The 22,071-nt window shown below is 34.3% G+C and overlaps 1 protein-coding gene and 2 long non-coding RNA genes across 3 annotated transcripts; 2 read left to right on the top strand and 1 right to left on the bottom strand.

The window, feature by feature from the left end:
- Positions 1 to 2,022: 2,022 nt before the first annotated feature.
- Positions 2,023 to 6,801, top strand: LOC125607305. Its single transcript, XM_048777234.1, has 2 exons — positions 2,023 to 4,370; positions 4,589 to 6,801. The coding sequence occupies exon 1, from the start codon at positions 2,119 to 2,121 to the stop codon at positions 3,238 to 3,240; it is 1,122 nt and encodes a 373-aa protein (XP_048633191.1). The 5' UTR covers positions 2,023 to 2,118; the 3' UTR covers positions 3,241 to 4,370; positions 4,589 to 6,801.
- A 3,522-nt stretch (positions 6,802 to 10,323) lies between these two features.
- LOC125607304 lies at positions 10,324 to 14,588 on the top strand. Its single transcript, XR_007338472.1, has 4 exons — positions 10,324 to 10,757; positions 10,894 to 12,328; positions 12,430 to 12,549; positions 12,643 to 14,588. It is a non-coding gene; the product is annotated as an uncharacterized LOC125607304 (long non-coding RNA).
- A 3,619-nt stretch (positions 14,589 to 18,207) lies between these two features.
- Positions 18,208 to 19,149, bottom strand: LOC106393184. The gene is made up of 3 exons (XR_002654164.2): positions 18,961 to 19,149; positions 18,666 to 18,769; positions 18,208 to 18,581 (listed from the first exon to the last, which is right to left on the bottom strand). It is a non-coding gene; the product is annotated as an uncharacterized LOC106393184 (long non-coding RNA).
- Between the last annotated feature and the right edge of the window lie 2,922 nt (positions 19,150 to 22,071).

Below are 22,071 nucleotides of genomic sequence, written 5' to 3'. Positions count from 1 at the left end.
CATCATTTAATAGACATTAATATTAAAAATATATTAAAATATACTATGTATGTTAGTATCATTTAAATTTAATTACATATCCTATCAAATATAAAAAAATATTTTTTGGATTAATAAAATTGATTTATATGTTCACACCAATTTAATTATATATCTAATAGTTAGTGACTTTTAATTATTCAATATATATTTATTATTTCATAATATGTAAAAATATTTAATACATAAAATAATTTTTATATATAATGTTCATCCCGCGCAATGCGCGGGTCTTAACCTAGTTATATTTAATAAAACAATCTTAGAAATTTACTTGCTTTGGTATAACAATAGCTATTAAGTATTAACTATCCCTAATTGAACTGACTCGGTACTATGTATATTAGTATTTCTAAGATGTATTCCATGTACTATACAGGTTGGTGGTGTTTATCCTTTTTATAACAATATTTGTTTTATATGATAAGGTTTTAGTTAATTAGGTTAAGTTAATGATAAATTTCCACCACGCACGTCCTTTGTTAAACCAGAATCAGACCGATTCTTCCGTCGCTGGTTTTGGATTTAGTCGGCAACTCGTTTTGGACATTTATTTTGCCAAAGAATCAACAAATTTGATCACATTCATACACAAACTTACAAACCGGTTAGGTCAGCTTCCAGTATATATTTTTAAGTTCTTGCCGCCACAAAATAGATATAATAAGTTCATCAAAAGAAAAAATTCGGTCAGATCAGAATCTAATAACATAAAGTAGAGAGGGACTCTCCTCTCCTTGCGCCAGCTCAACAAATAGAGAAAAGATGTTGTGACATGTGTCCAATCAGTGAAACGCAGTGCGGCGTTTAAGTAGCTGTCTCTGGGTTTCATTGTTTTGTTGGGCTTTACAGCATGCAGCCTATCACGTATTTTAGAACATAATGGTAACTAAACTCCCCGTTTAGTATTAGGTTTATGCTGAGTGCTTTGAGTCATCACCTCTGGTGCCCCCAACAGCACAAAGCATAATCTCCTATGGGCTCCATAATCGCCTATGCCTCTTTTTCATTAAATGGGCGTGAAATGACGGGAATGCCCCTGAAAGGTGGAATAAAAAAAAAATGAAAAAGAAAATTCGAATTTGGGGGGGGGGGATTTCGGTCTGGGTTTCGGTTTGGGTTTGGTGTGGGTTTCAGTCGAGTCAACGGTCTGGGTTTCATTAATTCAGTTCCATTGAAACCGAATCAATTCAATTGGATTTCTGGAAAAAAGAAAATTTAAAATTAAAAGAAAATAAAATCTCGCAGCTCGATGAGGAAAGCTCCTCTTCTACAGCTCCCACCCGAGAAGAAGCTCGTTATTGTCTCAGGTTCGCAGCTCCCTCACAGCAACTGCGTCTGTTATCGACGTCGATAGCTACTCTGGCGACGCCGTCGAACCGCAACGTTTCCATCGGCTAGCATTCTTTCGGATAGGTCGTAATGCAGGTTAGTTATTCTCACCTTACCGAGCTGCAAGATAGAAATTTGATTTAGAGTTTGTAATTGAAAGTGTTGAAACAGCATTGATTCTGGGATGATTTGGTTGATTTATATATGAAATTGTTATGCATTGGGGTGCGTGAATTGTCTTAATTGTGAGTAGCTTTGCCCGGAGATCTCTCCGATCAATCAATCGTACATACATTTGAGTTCTTGTTTAAGCATTAAGCATTATTTTGTATAACTAGGTATAACAAGTAGAACTGATAATTGTTGTAGAGTAGGTAAAACTTGGTAAAACTGTTGACAAGTCGGTAGAACTAAGAACTACGGGTATAACTAAAACTTTTTTATTTTGTTCTTGCAGGATACAATGATGAAATATGTGAGCGTCTATTTCAAATTCAAAGGGGAGATCTCTTGTGTAACCTTGAAGACAACAGTGGAGGATATAAGTTTGACAATGCTAGAAGAAAAGTTGTATAAAAAGCTTGCGTTGGATGAAAGTAACGTAAAACTGGCATTGAAGTGTATGCCGATGGTGTATGGATCTGAAGAACATCAAATTATTCGTGATGATGATGATCTGTTTGGTTTCCTAACAATCGTTGATAAAGACAACCGTAGATCTCTTTTGTTAGTGGAGGAGACGAGTAGATGATTTATCCGCTTGCGTTTGGTGTACTCGACGGTGAGAATAATGCTAGTTGGACATGGTTTTTCGAGATGCTCAAAACTGCTATACCAGACTCTTCTGAATTAGTATTTATGAGTGATAGAAACCAGAGCCTAATCGCGGCTGTAGCTAATGTGTTTCCACAATCTCACCATGGCCATTGTATATGGCACTTGTCTCAGAATGTGAGAGGGCATGCTTGTAACACAACCAAAGCCGTAGTCGCATGGAGATTTATGGAGTTGGCTAGGTGTTACACGGTGGCTGAGTTCGAGTCTGCTTACGCATCTTTTAAGGTGAGATTTCCTCCAGCATACAAGTATTTGGAGGAGCATACAGATAAATGCACATGGGCTCGGGTTTATTTCCCAGGTGTGAGATACAACTTGGACACTAGCAACAGTGTGGAGTCAATGAACAGCGTCTTTAGGGACGCCAGGAGATATGCTTTAATACCATTGTTGGATACAATCATCAAAAAGTTTTCAGACTGGTTCAATGAACATCAGAAGGACTCTGTGGCTGGGTCGATTGATACCAAACTGGTTCCTCTTGTCGAGATTCACTTGCATAACCTATGGAGCACAGCTGAGAAAACACCAGTGCGTGAGCTTAATAGTTATGAGCTTGAGTACGAGGTAACCGACACTGAAAACGGGAAGAATTATGTTGTGAACTTGATAGAGAAGAGCTGTAGCTGCAAGGTGTATGATTATGAAAAGTATCCTTGTCTGCACGGACTTGCTGCTTACTTATATTTCCTTGAGGTTGAAGCTGCTCCTGGTCGTCGACGTGATGTGAAGATAGAGTATCATGAGTTGTGCTCGAAATATTACTGGACAGAACTTCGGACATTGGCTTATTACAAGACCATTTATTCTGTGCTGGACAGGTGTGATTGGAATGTACCAGATCACATCAAAGAGCTTCAGATCATACCTCCGGATCGCCTCAAGAGGAAGGGAAGAAAAAATAATAAGAGGAATCCATCTGTTGGTGAACGACGTAAAAGGACACAAAACATAAGGCGACCAAGGCAAAATTTCGGTTTCAGTTGGCTGTTGTTTGGAATGCGTAGTAGTAATCCCAGTGAATCAAACTAGATCTTCTGGTATGGATTTTATTTCTCTTGTGTTGCTTTTGAAAATATTGGTAAAACTAAGTATATCTTTTGTGGCATAGACTCGAAAGTTTGAAAGTTTGAAGAATTCTATGTTTAAGCGATCTAACCATGTATTATCTAAGTTTAAGTGTTTGTTTTGCAACCTCTGTTTAAGCGTTTTGGCAGTTATGTTTAAGTGATATATTGGAAAACCGCGGAAAACTAGTATAACAAGGTGTAACTATGATAGAAATCAGCATGATCCGAAAATTGCCAACTACATAAATCTTAATAGAAACACGGTCACCAAATATTATATAGCAGATACTGCTTCTCAAAATACATTAGTGAAGATAACAAATATTTACAAACCTCATAATAAAAAAACTCATTGTTTCATTAAAAATATATCATCGTATATAGTCTTTCAAAGAGAACTTTGTTAATAAGATCAGCTTATAAAGAAGTATTCTATAGTTTTCATGATTTAAAATATGTTATTGCACTAATCATTTATGCTTACATGGTAATGCAGAAAAATGACAAGTAGAACTTTCTTTACAAATTAAAATTATACGTAAAACTAAAAAATGTTGAAATCACGAAAAGTAGAACTATGAAGAAAATTGGTAACACCAGAAACTTCAGTATAACTAAGAGCAAATATTTCGGAGGGAGAATAAAAAAATTTTCGCGCCTAAACGAGAAAAGCCAAAATTTCCAATTATTTTGGTCAAAAAGTAGATTCCCTCTGCTCTTTTATCTGTGTCTCATTTTTTCCTATCTTTTCCCAAACACTTTTTCACTTCCCCACCACTCTCTATTTCAACTCTCTCTCACTATTCATACACTCTCTCTTTATCCATTCTCTTTCTATATTCTCTGAAGATTCACGGTTTTACTCTTTCCCTTTTACTGAACATGACTCATCCGTATGAAGAGATGAAGGAGATGAAGAGGCTGAAGAAACATTACGACATGTTAGGGTTCGTTGCCGATGCCCAATATGGAATTCCCACCCGTTGCCCATGCGGTGGTGAAATAATGACGAATGTTTCTCCAACTCCGAAGTACAAATCAGATTTCGATACCTTGCCTGGGAGTAGGTACTTCACCTGCAAGAATTATGAGGTAATTTTTCTCCAACTAAGGGAAACTGATATAAACTCAAACTGAGTTTATACTATGGGTGAAACTGTGTTATACTCTAAGTGAAACTATGTTATACTCTGGATATTTATGGGTGAAACTGTGTTATACTCTGGATATCTATGGGTGAAACTGTGTTATCCTATGGCTGAAACTGTGTTATGGTGAAACTGACTTCCACTCTGGTTGAAACTGTGCAGGACGATGGGTTGCACTTTCGTCAGCCATGGGCTTTTGGTGTTCAGCAAGAAGTGGAGCGCTTAAGGGGGGAGGTGAAAGAGTTGGCTGAAGAGATTGCTAAGCTTAAGAGGCTCATTACCTCGACCTCCCATCCATGAGATTCTCAACCTCGCAAGTTCTGAGTTCATGTGCTAAAAACTTTGTCTTCCCTAACTATCTATTTTTCTTATTTCGGTTAACACAAGTCTTTGTTTGTTAAGAGAGAGGACTCTTGTTAAGACTTGTGTAAGTTTATGTGTTCAAACTTATGTTATGCTAAGCACTCTTATGTTTATCAATTGGTACTCTATGTTTAGACTTTCATCATCAACCATTATTCTAAAAAACTAATTTCCTACACATTCCAATGATGTGTACTCTCTTAAACTAATTTACTAGACTTTATCAATTGGTAATCTCCTAGACTCTCACTCGACCTACACAATAAAGTAAAAGCATCCACAACAAAGATTTCATAACATAGTTAAAAGTTCTAAATCCACATCACAAACAAGAAACACATCAAATGACATCGTTTGTCTACTTCATCAAAAACATAAAACAAAGTTCTAACACACCAAGCAAGTGAGGCATCTCTGCTTCACTTCTTCCTGCGTTTTTGTTTCTTTGCTTTCTCTTGTGCTGGTGCTTCTTCTTCTACTGCTTTAGCTTGTGCCTCCTTGACAAACTCCTCAAGCGGGACCAATCTCCCATCCAATTGGTCAACCTTCTTGTCAACTGTACTCATCAGTTTCAACGTTCTTTTCACCAACTTCATAACATCTCCCAGTTGAATTGACTGCTCACCTCCTTCTATTCCATCCCCTCCTGCAGCTTCACTCGCTTCTGCCTGTTTTTGGCGCGCAGCTACATCCTCGTCGTGCATGTCTTGAAAAAAGACCTTATAGCCTGCATCCAGACACTTCTCCCAACTGTCCACAGCTATATCAGATTCATCAACATCGTCTTCATTTTCCAAAATGTCATCCAAGAGCCTTTCTTCTTGTGGAGTTCTGGTCACAAACACAATTAATTTTGAATCTTAGCAACTTAGTGAGACCATTGTTCCGTTCCTAGTCCTAACTTAGTTCAACCATAGTTCCATTATCTAGTCTTACCTTAGTTCTATCCTAGTTTTACTTTAATCCTACCACTGTATTACTCTAGTTCTACCACAGTATTACTCTAGTTCTACCACAATATTACTCTTGTTCTACTTTAGTTCACAGGTTAACTTACGGTTGTGTTAGACAATTCCTTGTTTATCGCCGAAAGTGACACCCCTGTCATTCCATTTCATTTGAATGAGGACTTGCACATCCTCGGGCAGTTGACATCAGCTTCTTCAACAGGTTCTCTGAACGCCAATCCTAGCTTAGGAATTGCCTCGAATGCAAGAAGCTGTTATACACAACATTTATAAAATACCATCAGTAAATAACAATAGCAATCAAGTCATTAATGGGATTTTGCATACCTCTAGTGGAACACAGAAACCCGAAAGCGGCCATAATGTACCCTCTTTCACCACCCCTCCAAAATGCTTCATTGTGTGAGAGATCTCCTTCAGCATGTAATCATAAGGGAATCTCCCCCATGGAAAGGCTTACACAAGTCAAGATCATCCACTGCTCTCTAGAACACCTCCAACACAAGATTAGCCTTGTGTCCAACCTTCGTTTGCACGCAAACAACATAAGCTAAGAAGAATAGAACCGCCATCTTCAGTCTGTCTTTGTGGGGTCCCATGTTCACGAGCTTCTTCTTAACATCCTCGAACCTTCTAAGTTCTCCTTCCTTCAATCAACGAACTTCGTCCCACCAAGCTTTTTGTAGCCGAGAGGATAGTTGTGGCAGAATAGCCCAGATATCAAACCGTGTTCCCTCAGCCCATAACGGATGGCAACACCATTCACAATGAACCACACTTCTCTCCGCCTCTCGCAACCGGCAGTATGCAGCAACAACATCCACATACCCTGAACCCTATGGTTGTTCTCGCTTTTCATGTGGAAAATGTGTCTGAATTGAGGATGCTCCGTGAACCAGTTCCACTCCGCGTTAGACCGCTTCGGTTTCAGATTGTGTAGCGTCTTAATCGCACTAGCTATCATGCACCTCGTCCCTAGCTTTATTTTTTTCGGTACTCAGATGGCTTGAAGAACATATTGGTTAGTTTGATTGCCTCGGGTGCCTCATTTCCATCCAAATCCTGCAAGTTATATCCAACTTATACTAACGTTATACTAAAGTTATACTCAAGTTATACTCAAGTTATACTAAAGTTATACTAACGCATACCTAAGTAATACCAAAACTGACAGTTTTTCCAATAGTTCTCCTAGTATTACTAACATTAACCCATTCGATTTACTATCTCTCCCGAATCATATCTTATTCAAACTCATTGTTAATTTGTTACCTGAGGTTCAGGTGGATTCCCATTCTCGTTTGCTTCCTCTTCTCCTTCTCCATTTGCTTGTTGTTCTTCCGAACGCGCATTCACTTCGTTCTCTCTATCTGGAGGTTCTTCTTCAGAATCTTCATGGTCCTGGTTAGAACTCTCCTTCTCTCCATCTGGTTTTTCTTGTTCTTCTTCAGAACTCTCATTCACTTCATCTCCAGAAGCAGTTTTCTCATTCACTTCATCTCCAGAAGCGGTTTCCTCATTCTCTTCATCTCCAGAAACGATTTCCTCATTCTCTTCATCTCCAGAAGCGGTTTCCTCATTCTCTTCATCTCTAGAAGCGGTTTCCTCATTCTCTTCATCTCCAAGACTTTTGTTCAGTGTCGTCGGAGCAGCTTCTGCAACCACATTAAACGGCTCCGTCATCTCCGCCGTATTCTCAGACGAGTCATTTCTCGTCTTCTCCGTCGCGCCATCCGTCGTCTGAGTCATCTCCATCGAGACATCGTCGTCTTTGCCGTCGGTTCATCCGTCGTCTTTGCCGTCGATTCAACAATCTCCACCGCCCTCGTTTCACCCTCCTCTGTCGTCGTCTTCTCCACATTTTCTCCGGAGCCCGTCTTTGCAAACTTCACTCTCGGACCCTCTTCCTCCGTTGGATTCTCCTTCCTCTTACCCCGTCGCGTTTCGACCACCATCGCAATCGGAAGATTTTACCGGATTCTATCTCCGATTCTCACCGAATCAAGCTCGATTTTGGAAACTAGGGTTCTTCTTTTGCTCGTGAGGAAAGAAAGAAAAAGATGATGATGATAGACTCGAAATGAATTTAATTGAGACAAATTAGATCTCCAAATACATTGAGAGGGTTTGCTAAAACCGACAGCTTTGGTTTGGTTTTGAGGGATTGGTTCGTTTGGTTAGTATGGTTACACGGTTAGATGATTCGGTTCAATTGATTTGCCCATTCAAACGGGTCAGGTCGGGCGGATGGGTTATACCCTGGTACAACTTGTAAATACTTCAACTATTCCCAGGGTTTTATGTCATTTCCGTATTTTTCGAATTAAAGAAAAATTATTTATTTTTCTGTTTATTAGGGTGTCTAATAGAGATTGGATTATCACATTTGGGGGCACCAGAGGTGATGACTCGAGTGCTTCTTGTGTCTCCAGATCGAAAGGCGACACCCCTTGCGCAGCTGACCTTCCGTCTCCTTCGTCGCAAGCACTCAAAAACCGATCAATCAATCATCTTTAATCCCCCCCCCATTAATCTATCACCCACGATCTGGATTCAATGCGATATTGTTGATGTGCAAGGCGTTCGAGTCGACTATAAAAAGGTATGCATGGTTCTCTCGGAGACTACATCTCATTCGTTCCATCAGAAAATACAGTGTTATGGCAACGTTTTGGTTTTCCTCTCCGATTTCCAGGCCGGTCGATCCTCTTCCATAGGCATGGGCATTCGGGGTCCCAATCGGGTTTCAGTTTTATCCATTCGGGTTTCGGTTTTTCGGGTTTATCAAAATCAACCCCATTCGGGTTATATAAAAGTTCGGTTCGGGACCGGTTCGGGTTTTATCGGATTCGGGTCGAGGTTAGTAAATCTTCAAGGAACCGGTATAACCCATTGTACTTTTGGGTTCGGGTCCCAATCGGTTCTTCGGTTTAAAAATACCTCATTTTTACATATTTTATAACTAAAACATAAATGAAATCGGTTCTTTGGATTTAAAATACATGATTTGTACTTATTTTAATAGCTAAAACATAAGTAAAACCGATTCAAAATAAGAAAAAACATCAAACAAAGATAAACATAGTTAGTGATAGAAAGAAGACCAGATAAATGAAATCATAAAACAAAAACTAAATTCTCATGAAATGAGAAACATTATTCAATGAAAACAAAACCAAAATCTAAAAACTTCAGGCTTCAACCGCCACACTCCAACATCAACATTCATGTAATAGATAATTATTTTAGAAGTTCAATAATATCCAAAGTATTTTGGATACATATTAAGAATTAAGATCATATTTGGTAGAAGTTATTTTTGTGATTTTAAATTTTTCGGGTTCTATCGGATATCCATTTAGGTCCGGGTTTGGTTCGGATAATACCCATAACCCAAAATACCAAAAAACAGGATCCATTCGGTATTTATGTCGGGTTCGGATCGGTTCGGATTCATTTTTATCGGATCGGGTTCGGTTCGGATTTTCGGATTCGGTTCGGATTTTCGGATTCGGTTTATTTGCCCAGCCCTACTCTTCCACCGTCGAAGTGCGCTTGCTCCGCTTCTGGGAGGCCAAAAACGTCCGCCGTGGTGGAGAACTCATGGGCGTCGACATGCTCTTGCTTGACTCTCAGGTTATGTTTTACATCTGCCGTTTGTTTTAGTTTTCCCGATTGAATGTTGTACACGTACCCACCGTCTTGAATCCAGATTAAATCCACGCCGATCATTTTTTGTTTTTAATGTTGATGTAAGATTATTTTGATTCTATATACTGATTTAGAAAGCTTTAGATGATTTTGGTTTCGTTTATAGATTTTGTTTTTGTTTGGTAGTGTAAGATTATTTTGGTTTCGTTTATTGATTAAAAATTGTTGAATCTTGATACTGTGTCGAGTTAAGCTTGCTGATGAGGCTGACAAAGCTGGTCTGTTACTCTGTCTTTTATAGGCTGGAGGTGTTGGCAAGACATACACATTCCAGCTCAGCGTGACCAGTTTCATTACACTGCAAAGCGTCAGACCTTCACAGTCTTACCCATCTTCAACGAGTCCCTGATATGTTAGTTTGTAACTCACTAAATATTCGGTCAAAATAACAATGTGTGTCTTGGTGTTATCAGGGAGACAACGGTGGTCTTGGAGATGATATGAACACTGGAAGCTCAACTTAAGTTGAATCTAAAACTGTAAATCTTTTTTTTTGGAGCACTGCTTTTTATTACATTTTGTAGACACTGTTGGTGCTATTGGACAAAATTGAAACTGTCAAAGGTTCAAGCAATTAAATGCTATTCAGAGAAATACATGTTTCACTTCCCACGTATTTTTGAAGCTTCATTGAGAACATATTGTCAGAGTGCTTTTATGTTCATAAACTCATATTCAATGTGTTTTTAAGCTTATGTTCAAAGAAGTTTTCTTAAGCTTATATTCATTGTCTTTTTTTATGTTATTAAACTCATGTTCATCGTGTTCTTAAACTAAACATTATGAAATTGTTATATTCAGATCTTAATTAACCATTTTCTGAAAGATTTAGTAAAAAAACTGTTTGTGATTTTGTTCTTCTAGCTTCCGAGTCTGCTGCAACGGATCTAGATCAGCTGCAGTCAACGTATTCATCCTACGTTATCATATCGTCTGGGTTCTTGATCATTCCTTACTGCAGATTCATCACCGTCAAAGCCGTTTTTACCAATTTCGCAGTGAGGCGACTTTACCAGAATGGATTTTAAGAGAAAAAAAATCTTAACTTCTGTTTTATTTTTTCCTCCCTCTGGTTTATCTGTTTTTTTACAGCTGTCTTATTGTGGTAAAGGGCTTGGGGGAAGTTGTGTGTATGATGAGAAGTGCTGCATATCAAGCTAAGAAGAGATGCAACAATGTACAATTAGCGCAAGAGACTGTAGCTCACCGCCAAGCCCATGCTTTGGAGCGTGTATGAATTTGCAATCAGAATACTGCTGGAATCTCTACTGATGATGAAGACTTATGAGGTAATATTTTTGCAATCCTTTTTTTTTTGGTTTTGTGATTGTTCCTTGAAGCAAGTAACGTCTCTTTGGACAAGTGAATTTTGTCCTGACTGGGTTCATGCTAATAGAATTCCCTCATTGTATAATGATGGACCAGATTGAAGCTTTTAGTCAGGACAGAAAGAGATGGAGGATACTTTAATGCTGATGGGAACTTTGTAGAATATGTTAGAGACAAGGAAGTCAAGGTGCAGATCAAACATTGGTTTAACGTTTGAGGAAAATGAGCAAGGTCAAACGTTGGTTTAACGTTTTAGGAACGTGAGCAAGATCATAATGCAAAATTTGAAAAAGAGTCAGCAATTGCAAGTCTGGTAAAGGGCACACAGCTTCAAGATGTCATCAGTTAATGTATACAAATATATCTATATATATAAAGGAGAGAGACAACTCTCCTTAGGCTATCCAGCTCATCGTATAGCATAGGGCATTTTGTGACACGTCAGCAGTGTTGTTTCTATGTATTTTTTCTTTTGCGAAAGTGAGTTCCGTTCTTGATCTTTATTGGGCTAGGTTTAATATACTTAAGTATCTGAAAACAAATCAACAAAACTAAGCCCAAGTAATACATTTCATCTAAACCTAAAGCCTCGCCTCTTTTCTTCTTCTTCTATCTTCGTCGCCATTCAACGTTTTCCGACTTTTCCACTTCTTCTTCCATCATAATCTCTCATTCCCATTAACTCAAACCATTATTTCATTCATCAAAACAAAAACAGCTTAACTCACATCACCCTTCCACTTCCCTGTCCCACTCTATATAGGACGATGTCGTCATATGAAGCCTTCACACTTCTCAAACCACCACCAAGAAACCACCTTAAGCTACATTGGCGAACACATATTCTTCAGTTCCACAGTTACATGTGAAGAATCTTATATTGCAAGAGAAGCGACTGGTTCGTTTTCTCCAGAGCTCAGGTACGGTGATGATCATGAGGAAACAATCGATTCCGAGGAAGACGATAACTACTGGTACTCTTTAATAGTTCCTACAATCGATTTGTTTCCTCATTAATTGTTTTTCATTGATGGTTCTGTTTACCTAAAATATGATGATTTTACTTTCTTAATGAACTCTAGAAAAAACCACTCTTTATGTCTTCTTGGGATGATTAACTTAAAAGGAACTTCTCCTGCTGGCTTGATTGAGGTATGTTTTCCTTCATGCAGGTCTCTGATCGTATCCTTCTGATCCAAATTGTTGCAAGATGCAGCACCTACCTAAGCATTCCGAAAATTGGGTACTGGTAAAAACTCTTTCTCTGACCTTTTTATCAGTCTAATCTCCTAAATTGGATATTTTCACTTGTTTAAATTATCTGAGACCTTTGTTAGACATGTTCACTTTCCTTTGGCAGTTGAAAAAGCCAAGTTCTGCTACATTGCTGCTTTTTCCCCTAGCATGTACATCACTAGACTCCATACAGTAGGCATGTGAACATGCCGCTGCAAACACCAAGGTAAACAGAGGCTGAGCTATGATCCTTCACTACAACCAAGTTCATTGATACTGCTCACATATCTGGCAGGTGATCACGATTAACCTTCATGTTCCTTATCTGTGAGTTTTTCATAGAGGTTCAGGAGAAGTACATGTCGTTACCAAATCTAATACTATTATATCTTACAGTGTCCAGAGTAATCATTGGAGATGTAGAGATAAGCAAGACTCTTGCTTGAACCAAGTACATGGAGTATGCTTTGGAATGAGACTGAGGCAAGAACCTTCTCCAGGGTTCACGGCTGGGAGGTAAATTGCCATTTTTTTGCCCTGTATTTTTTTTTTAAATTAGTATTAACAAAGACAATTTAGAATTAATCTGTTTGGTTATTTTTTGTATAGACAATACAAGACGGCTGATAGCAGGATCGCCAAAGGGACTTTCAGCCATATTGGACTCATACATCGTCCAGTAAGTCTCATTGCCCAAGCATCTGGAAATATTAGCTTTAACCTTACGGTCATGAAGCTCCCATGACGCAAAACTCAAAAGTATAATATTTTGGTAAGAGTGAATGGTTAGCTAGAATTTTTTGATTCAATAATGAAGTTCTTTTTTTATTTCTCTGAAACAACTACGTATGTTGGTAGTTCTCTCATGATCTCTGACAAAGATTTATGAAAATAATTCTTCTTTCTGTATAAAATAATATGCATGTTATAACAAAGTGAATACTAATAATAATATCATTTGCAGGGACAGCGCAATGCCGCGCCACTATGCTCAACATGGGATTTGCAAGTTTGTGTCAGCCTGCAAAATTGATCACTCCATGACCTCTTATTCTTCACTCGCTGACATGCCTGTTGCGCCTTAACCTCTTGGGTCTTGATTACTCAGCACATTAGCTCCATCATCATCCTCCTTGTATGACCAACACACAAAGATTCACTCTTCGTGCTCCATTAAACCCAAAACCACAACAAGTGGTGGCTCAAACTGTTGCTTATGAAGTCTCTCCGTCTTCTTCTATCACCGTCGGTGTGAGACAATTGGATCATGTTGAGCCAAAATAGATGACCCATCTAGCATTGAGGTTAAAACTTCAAGCTAAAGAGACAAAACTCAAAGGACAGAACCTCACTCTATTCTTTATCTCTATTTTTCTTCTTCTTTTTCATTTGTCAAATTACCATGAAGTCCAGGAACTCAGAAGCATGAAAGATCTCCACAAACTAGACAGATGTTTGAGACTAAGTAAGATAGATTGGACAACGATTTTTATTATTTACATGTAAAGAAAAGAGAAAACGAAAGGGTTTGTGTATTTATTCTTCCTTTAGCTAGATCATCTTATTTTCTAAATCTAAGCAATGATTAGAAGTCTTACTCATCGTAAAAATGAGTGATCCGGGTTCATTTATTCTGTCTGCTATTTTCCCTTACATTATGACATCCAACTTTCTTTTGCGCGTTTGTTTCTCTTTCAAAACAAATGGTTTCACTTTTAAAATTTCAGAATTTTATAGCTTGATACATAACAAAGAATAAAAGCTCTCATAAATAATCTTAAATGCGGTCAACTGATTTGCTACATCACTTTTTGTTTTTTGTTTTTGAGAAATCAATTTTCATATGTTGCAAAATAAAGTCGGTATCAATGACATGTAATTAAGTAACAAAGTTTTATCTTTCAGGCCTAGATGTCTTTAATCTTAGTTTCAAAGTACTTTCCCTCAAATTATTCATTTCTACATCATTTTTATTTTTCAAGAGTTACAAACGTCCATGTCTCTTTTTATTCCGGTTAAAGATAAACACGTCCACTCTACACAATAAAAAAATTTGTATCGATATGAAAGAATGAAAATCTACTTTTTGGGTTTGATGATTCTAAAGAGTTATTCATTTCTACATCATTATTTTTTTCCCAGAGTTACAAACGTCCATGTCTCATTTCATTCCGATTAAATATTAACACCTCCACTGTACACAATAAAAAAATTTGTATAAAGAATGAAAATCTACTTTTTGGGTTTGATGATTCTAAAAAAAATTTGGTCAACCAATAAGTTCAAACCAAAGTTCATAATCTATTCAAATCAGTTTATGTCGTTGGACGGTTGTTTGTTGTTCTTCTAATACAATAACATGGTGTTGTCACATACTAGATATAATTGCAACTACATTCTAATCGGCAAAACTATTAAGAAATCTACACATAAAGTTATATGTATTTAAACTTAGGTCTGGGACGGATCGGGTATCCATGCAATTTTAAGATATCCAGATCCTTATCTAGCGGATCCATAATTTTACTATCCTCATTCGGATCCGGGGTTTGCGGATATCCGGGTGTCGGATATCCTTCTAAAAATTATAATATCCAGCGGATATACGGATCCGGATTTGGATCTTTAAAATAAATAAAAATAATATTAATATATATAAAATAGTAACAATAATTTAAAAATAAAAAAAATATAATGTTTTTAATTATTTCTATGTATAATATTACAAAATTTACATAAAATTTAAATATATTATTATAAAAAGGAAAATATATTAAATAAAATTAGTTTGTATATATAGATATTACTATTTTTGAAATAGTTATTAATAAAATTTACGGATCCGGATATCCGGATTAAAAAAATCAAGATATCAGGATTCAGCTTTGACAGATCCAACATTTTACTATCCAGATCCGGATTCGGCCTCTCCGAATATCCGGATTTTCGGATCAGATCTCGGATTGAATCCGGATCTCGGATAAAAGTCCTCGACCATTAAACTTCATTCAGGGAAATCCATTAAAAATGATCTTTTAGTTGATTATGTATATTATTAACTGTTTTGATATGAAATATTGCTTTAAGATTTAAACTACAAACTTACATAACATTAGAAATTAAATTGTACTTTATAGAAACTCAAGATTGGGATTTTTTTTCCTAAGAGTCCAACTAAAGAACAAGAATACTATTTTCTGATTAACACTGAACAAAAAAAGACTCGAAAAGATAAAAATAGTAGATTACTCAAAGATAATATGATTTTAGTATTTAGTTAAAGGACATTTTTAAATAAGAACATTGTTAGAGACACTCATAATCACGGATAGAATACATTCAGATATACCACAATCAAAAATAAAACTTTACCACACCATTTAAAATATATTAAAATACTACACATAATCTCAAGCAAATGCAAGAAAAAAGAACATATTTCCATTAAAAACATAATTGAAATGAATACTGAAAATAAAATAGTTGATAACAAATAAAAATTCAAACACGTAAAAATTATAAACAAAGGTCAAGTGTTAACAAAAAAAAAATATATATATATCTAATTAGAAAAGAAACTATATTTATTATATTCAATTTAAAGTAAAATTTTAAACTTTTTATAAAATTAAAATACATTTTAATATAAAATAAATTTAGTGTAAATTCACCCGCCCGTAGGGCGGACCAACCCCTAGTATACAATAATTAGTCATTTGTATTGTTATCCATTGGTCGCTTACAATGACGTTGTGAGTCAAAAATGCATAGGACAGGCCAACATTTGAAGAAAAAGGGATATGCTGAGAGTATTAGAAAGTTGAGTGCTTTATAAATTTGATATATTTTATCTCTTAGTTGATTATTTATTGATGTGAGTTATAAATTCATGGTTGTCCTCGATTTTTTAATGTTACTCTGTAAGATTTACGTAATATTTCCACAAATATTAATTTGATAATTTGGCAAAATATTTTAGAAAATCAATGTAAAAACAAAGTGAAAAAATAATTTGTGTTTTAAAAATATAGAACTTAAAAATCACGACAGAATAAAATTAAAATAAGTACTAAAAACTATGAGAAAATGATCTTGATATCTTGGTCAACTCTAAACACTATTAAAAACACAAGGGTCAATAAACCATTTTTTACATTATTTTCAGAGTTTTTTCTTAAATACAAGTAAAAAAATTCACATATATAAAATTCACATGGGTCAACTGACCCATATGCCAAAGGGGTGGCTTCGCCAGTGGTTGATCATAAATAAATGATAATATATGATGATATAACTGATAATTGGAATAAGGTTAAAAATCGATAAATTGTACAGAAAAATTTTTTTTATTAGAAATTATATATAATAAAAAATTATATAATTATAATAATTAATATATAATATTATATTTTTTTTTAAATAAAGTATATATTAGTATAGTTTGCAATTTTTTTTGGCTCGATTGCAAATCTTTATACTGGTTAAATAACATTTTAAATATTTTATTATAAGTTACGTAGAATTAGGGTAATAAATAAATATAATGAATCTAATAATCTAAGATATAAGTAAATATTTTAAATAAATAAAGTTAGTTTTAATATTACTAGAGTCTTTGTCCGCGCTACGCGTGAAAAGTGGGATATTTTAATTTCGTGGTTGATTTGACATATTTTATTACTACTAGTAATCTTTATATTAAGAAAAATTGGCTATTTCAATTGTGTGTTTGATTTGAAATGTTTTATTACTATTAGTAATTTTTATGAAGTATTTGTAAAGTCAAAGCAATTTATTAAATTACTAGGTTAAGACTTGCGCGGGATGAACATTATATATATATATATATGTTTATAACATATTATGAAATAAAAAATATATATTGAATAATTAAAATGTCACTATCTACTACTTATATAATTAAATTGGTGCGAACATATAAATAAATTTTATAAATCAAAAAAATATTTTTTCTATTTGATATGATATATAATTAAATTTAAATGATAGTAACATATATATGGTATATTTTAATATTAATATTTATTAGATGATGGTTTTTGCTCATATTTTTTTATATCATTTGTATCTGTTATAGCAAAAAGTCTAAATTATTGATAACAAAATTTTCACTGTGGGATTAAAGGTTTAAGTAATTTATAATATTTAAAAAAATTAAGTTGTCAATATTTTTTCAAATTTTTTATCAAAAAAATGTTCAAAGTAAATTTCGAAATTAAGATATTTATGTATTTTTTGGTATATAGTTTAATTTAAAATGATGCATATATTTATATATCTTTTATTTTTGATACTTATTAAATGAGACTTTCAATTTATATTATTTTTTTAATTATTTGTATCATGTCATAACAAAGCTTTTAAATCATAGATCACAAAATTTGAATGTGAAACTTTTAACAGTTTTAGTAATTTATACTCATTTTAAAAAATTCAAAATATAATATATAAATAATTTTTTTTAATTTTTATTATATGGTTACTATTATTGTTTAATTTATTTTAATAGGTTAAAATTAAACAAATATAATTGTAATACACACTTATTTTTATCAAATCTTTATTATTCAAAATCATTAATTGTCATATATACTTTAGCCACATTAGGCAATTCCGTAATCTTATTTAAGGAAATAATGAAGCACATTAATAATGTATTTATTGTGGTTTAATAAAAAGCTCATTATATATTTAGATGGACCAATCTATTTCTTTAAAGATTCTAAGAATCATTCTAGTGATGACACGTGGCTACAAAAAAAATGTTGCAATGCTTCTCAAATAATATATAGGGGATTAGTTGCTCAACGAGGTATGTAACATGGTTAAGATAATACTTCACGACAATTGGCTTCTTTGATTTCAACAGGCTTTCCCTCGGCCTCAGACTGGAACCTTCTTGAGAAGTTGAGGAGAATCTTGCACAGAGAAATGTTACGTTATACAAAGATTGTGTTAAAGGTTGCAAGAGGGTAATCAAAACAGAGCAAGAAAAGGGTAAGAGATGGAAGACCTAAGTTGTTGTTAAGGGTTTTAATGAACATGAGCTTTTGCCTGGACCATTCTCTTTCAAGCTCACTCATCTGCTGCTTCAATCGCTCGTGTGAATCCTCTCTTTTTTACCATTTTTTTCTTACTTCAATATATTAAGAGTAGAATGAACACAGAATTCGGTTTATAAAAACACAGAGTCAGATGAAAATTCAGGACTCAGTGGTTAAGAGGTAAAAGAGTTGGAGATGTCTTCCATCACACCTTTTCCATCTTGAGCATCATAGTAGAAGAAGTTCTTTACCGGGTCTCATTTCCCTGATACAGCTTTGATCACTTCCTGCAATACAATCAAACCTCTCACGTCAGTCAAATCACAAGTTTCCAGTGAGAGGATATACAAATGACAAAAGAGAGTGAAGGAGAGAGAACTGTGCTAATATTCCACCTACAATGGCACAAGCTGGTGGGAATTCGATAGTACCACTGATAAGTCTCTCCAAGAGACTATCTGGTATATGGCTCTCGCTCACAGACTGTCGCAGCAATATTCAGTTTCTCAGTGAGCTTTGAGTGACATTTATAACGAATTGAAAACATAAAACAAAAGAAACACTCACGTTAGCCTCACAGAGTTTCTTTTTGATTTCCAAGACTGTGGCAAGATCAAGCAGTGAACACTCTCCATGTTTACGCCCTTCACTCTCCTCAAACACTTCTATAACTGAAATAGTATCACCAAAGATTACTGTCTTTGAATGTATCTATCTCTTTTAAGATCCCAATTATAAATTGTGTATAGGTAGTAATAACTGTTATAGCTGTCTTTGAATGTATCTATCTCTTCTATTGAACCTATTCTCCACCATGAAGTCAGAAACGATAAAAAGGTTATATTTCATTTGATTTACGAACCTGAGATCAGATGTAAAGTTCAGCTTAACGTCTATTCTCTCTCTGTCACTCAATTGCAGGCTATGGTTGCCAAGAGAGAAGATGAAATCAGCAAGGCAATGAGACGTTTCTATGAAAAGCATGTTACATATTCTGCTGTTTCTATGCTTCTCTTCATCCTGCATAAACACTTAAAAACAATCCTTTTTAAATATTAAAAAAACAAAGCCTGCTCTGAAGTCAATCATCATAAGTTATGGGAGTGATGTGTTGGCACCTGGCACCATACCGTCAATGTGATTTCCTTCTCCAGAAGGTATCTTTCACTGAAAACTAAAAACTTTAGAATATAAGAAAGAACATATCACCTATTGTGTAAGGGGATATCTAAGTACCATGATATTTGTATATGTGAAATTATTTCACTAACGGAGGTCGTCAGATCGATTTGGATCAAAATAACGGTATCTTGGGGATCTGTAGCCTTGATTTCTTCTGATACCGAGACAAACAAACAAATCATCTAGATTTAGACAACTCACTGATTCATGTTCCACGTTTCAAACTTCAGTAAAAGAACTATAGAATTTACTTATAGTAGATTCTGTTCCAAGGGATTCACAGCTTGTGACTATCCGGTGGAGACGGGAGACTTTCCGTTGGATTCCATGGTCGTAGCTCTAATCCAAGAGAGGCTCCAGCTTTGACTATGTTTTGTGTCTCCCAAAATTTTATCGTCCTGGTGAGATGTCGTTGAAATACATGGTGACAGGAGATTTTCCGGTGGTAATCTGAGACTTCGTGGTGGATTTAATAGCCATTGATGCCGTTTCTGCCGAATAGTTTTTTTTTTATTTAGGATGGATTTAGGTTTAGAGATAGAACTTTATACAGGAGGATTATCAAGGAGAGGTAGAGAAAAACTTTTAAAAATCCCTTTAACATCGTCATTGATTAAGAAAGTAACGAAAAAAAATAGAAGTTGGAAAAAATGATGAAGTGGAAAAGTCGGGAAGCTTGAAGACGGAAGAAGCAGCTTTGTCTAAATGGGCTGACAAATCATTTTAATAGATTCAATGCGAAAAGTCCACTTTTTTTCAACTGTACCTACGTGGCCATATAATAATCTATGATTGGTTAATTTTTCAATCTGACGTGTACACCCTTAGATGGCTTAGTATCCTCTTTTTAGTATAGTTTTGATTCTAATTAAATTTTTAAATATCAAAACTTCATATCTTTAAGCAAAATGAAAATCGGTATCAGAAGAACTATAAATGAAAATACTTTTAAAAGAAATTATTGATATTTAGAATACTTTTATGAAAAATAATTATAAGAGTTTAACTAAAATAACTAAAGAAATCCCTTATATATTAATAGAGGAACATTTGAAAAGTTATAACATGTATTTTGTATTAATTAAAAAAGTATCCAGCTTAGTTGTCAACTAATTAGCATATCAATTAGTATGACGTGGCAGCTCTATATTCAATATTTCAATTAGAAAAAAAAAGTTGGTCCAAAAGCTATGTAAAGATTTCGCTAGGATATATTAAAAATTATAATCACATTACGCTAGCCTACGGGTTTGATACCGAGCGTGAGAAAAAATCATTTAATGGAGTAACTGTCGATATTAATGTGAGACTGGCTTTGTAAAAGAAACAACCCGCGAATTCTTAAGTTAATGCAGTGAAGAATAAATATCAAATATACTAAACTTGATAGACACTTCGATAATAGGGGATTAAGGAAAATCTTTACCACCAAGGCAAAATTTAATTACATTTATTTCGGAATTAATGTAAATTATAATAAATGCAAATCTTAGTATTAATGGTGAAAGTTAACGACCGTAATGTTATGTAGGTATCAAGTTTGTATTGAAAATATATGTTGAAAAAAAATCAAAGAGCCACCGCTTTCTATGGCAGGATTATAAGTGTTGCATTTGACACAAAAGTAGCTATGCCCCATCACATTTTCGCAACTCGGCATGAGGTAAATATGGAAAAACTATATTTAAGATGCAAAAACCGGACCAATTATCTACAATATTTTTTTTTATATTTAAGATGCAAAAACATGAGCAACTATCTCATTTTGATAGCGAGGATTTTCATTGTAGTACAAGAAACACGTTTGCAAACTATCTACGATTTAGTAATTTAAATTAAAGATGTTCAATTCAGTAAAAACCAGACCAATTAAAACCAAACCAAAGTGTTGTAGAAAAATTAGTTTGATTTGGTAACACCATATAAATCGGATAGATGTTATTTCTAGAAACCGTGGTATATAGATATGGTTCAATATATAAACCGATCAAACCATATAAACCGAATAAACTGATTAATTAAAATATAATAGTATAGTTTTATGTAAATTACATAATATAATTATTTACATGTAGTTTATTTTATTTATATGATCTTGATATTTAAGACGCTAATTTGAATAATTGACATATATTTGTCTTAAATTTAGTATATTATTAATCATTTTTCTTTTCGTCTTATAAATATGTAATAACTATAATTTATTTAACAGTTATTTTAATAGTTAAATGTAATAGAAAAAACATTCTATTTAATAAATTTTATTTTAATCATACAAAATTAAATTGACAAAATATAATAGAAGATAAATATAGTTTAAGTTTTTTTTGGTATAAAATTGAATAAACCAAAAACCAACAGTTTATAAAACGAACCGAACCGAGACCAAACTAAAATTGATTGTATACAAACTGAACCAAACCAAAACAGATATGATTTTAATATGATATCTAATTTTTATAAACTAAAATATCAAAAGAACTGAGCCGAAACCAGATCAATATCCGGATTAAACAATCCTATTTTGAATATATGATTTTTATTTCTGTATTACCCTACCCCACACAAAGTGTGGGTCTCATCCTAGTAATATCTTAAAATGTAAACTTACAAAAACGATATTCTAAAATACCATTTGTAGAAAACATAAGGAAACTTTAAGAAAATTTTGTCTAAGTAAATTAATTTGATATCTAGACTAACTTAATTGAAAAAAAAATCTTAATTCTAATATATATAAGGCAATATTTTGAAGTTGGAGATGATTGAAGAATATTAGTAGATGCAGATA

This window comes from Brassica napus, chromosome A3, assembly GCF_020379485.1.
Source record: "Brassica napus cultivar Da-Ae chromosome A3, Da-Ae, whole genome shotgun sequence".
NCBI lineage: Eukaryota > Viridiplantae > Streptophyta > Magnoliopsida > Brassicales > Brassicaceae > Brassica > Brassica napus.
Note: the sequence above shows the minus strand (reverse complement) of the source record. Positions and strands in the feature narration are given on the sequence as shown.

Coding starts and splice junctions, on each gene's coding strand:
- LOC125607305 (XM_048777234.1), top strand. CDS start 2,119: ATGATTTATCCGCTTGCGTTTGGTGTACTCGACGGTGAGAATAATGCT.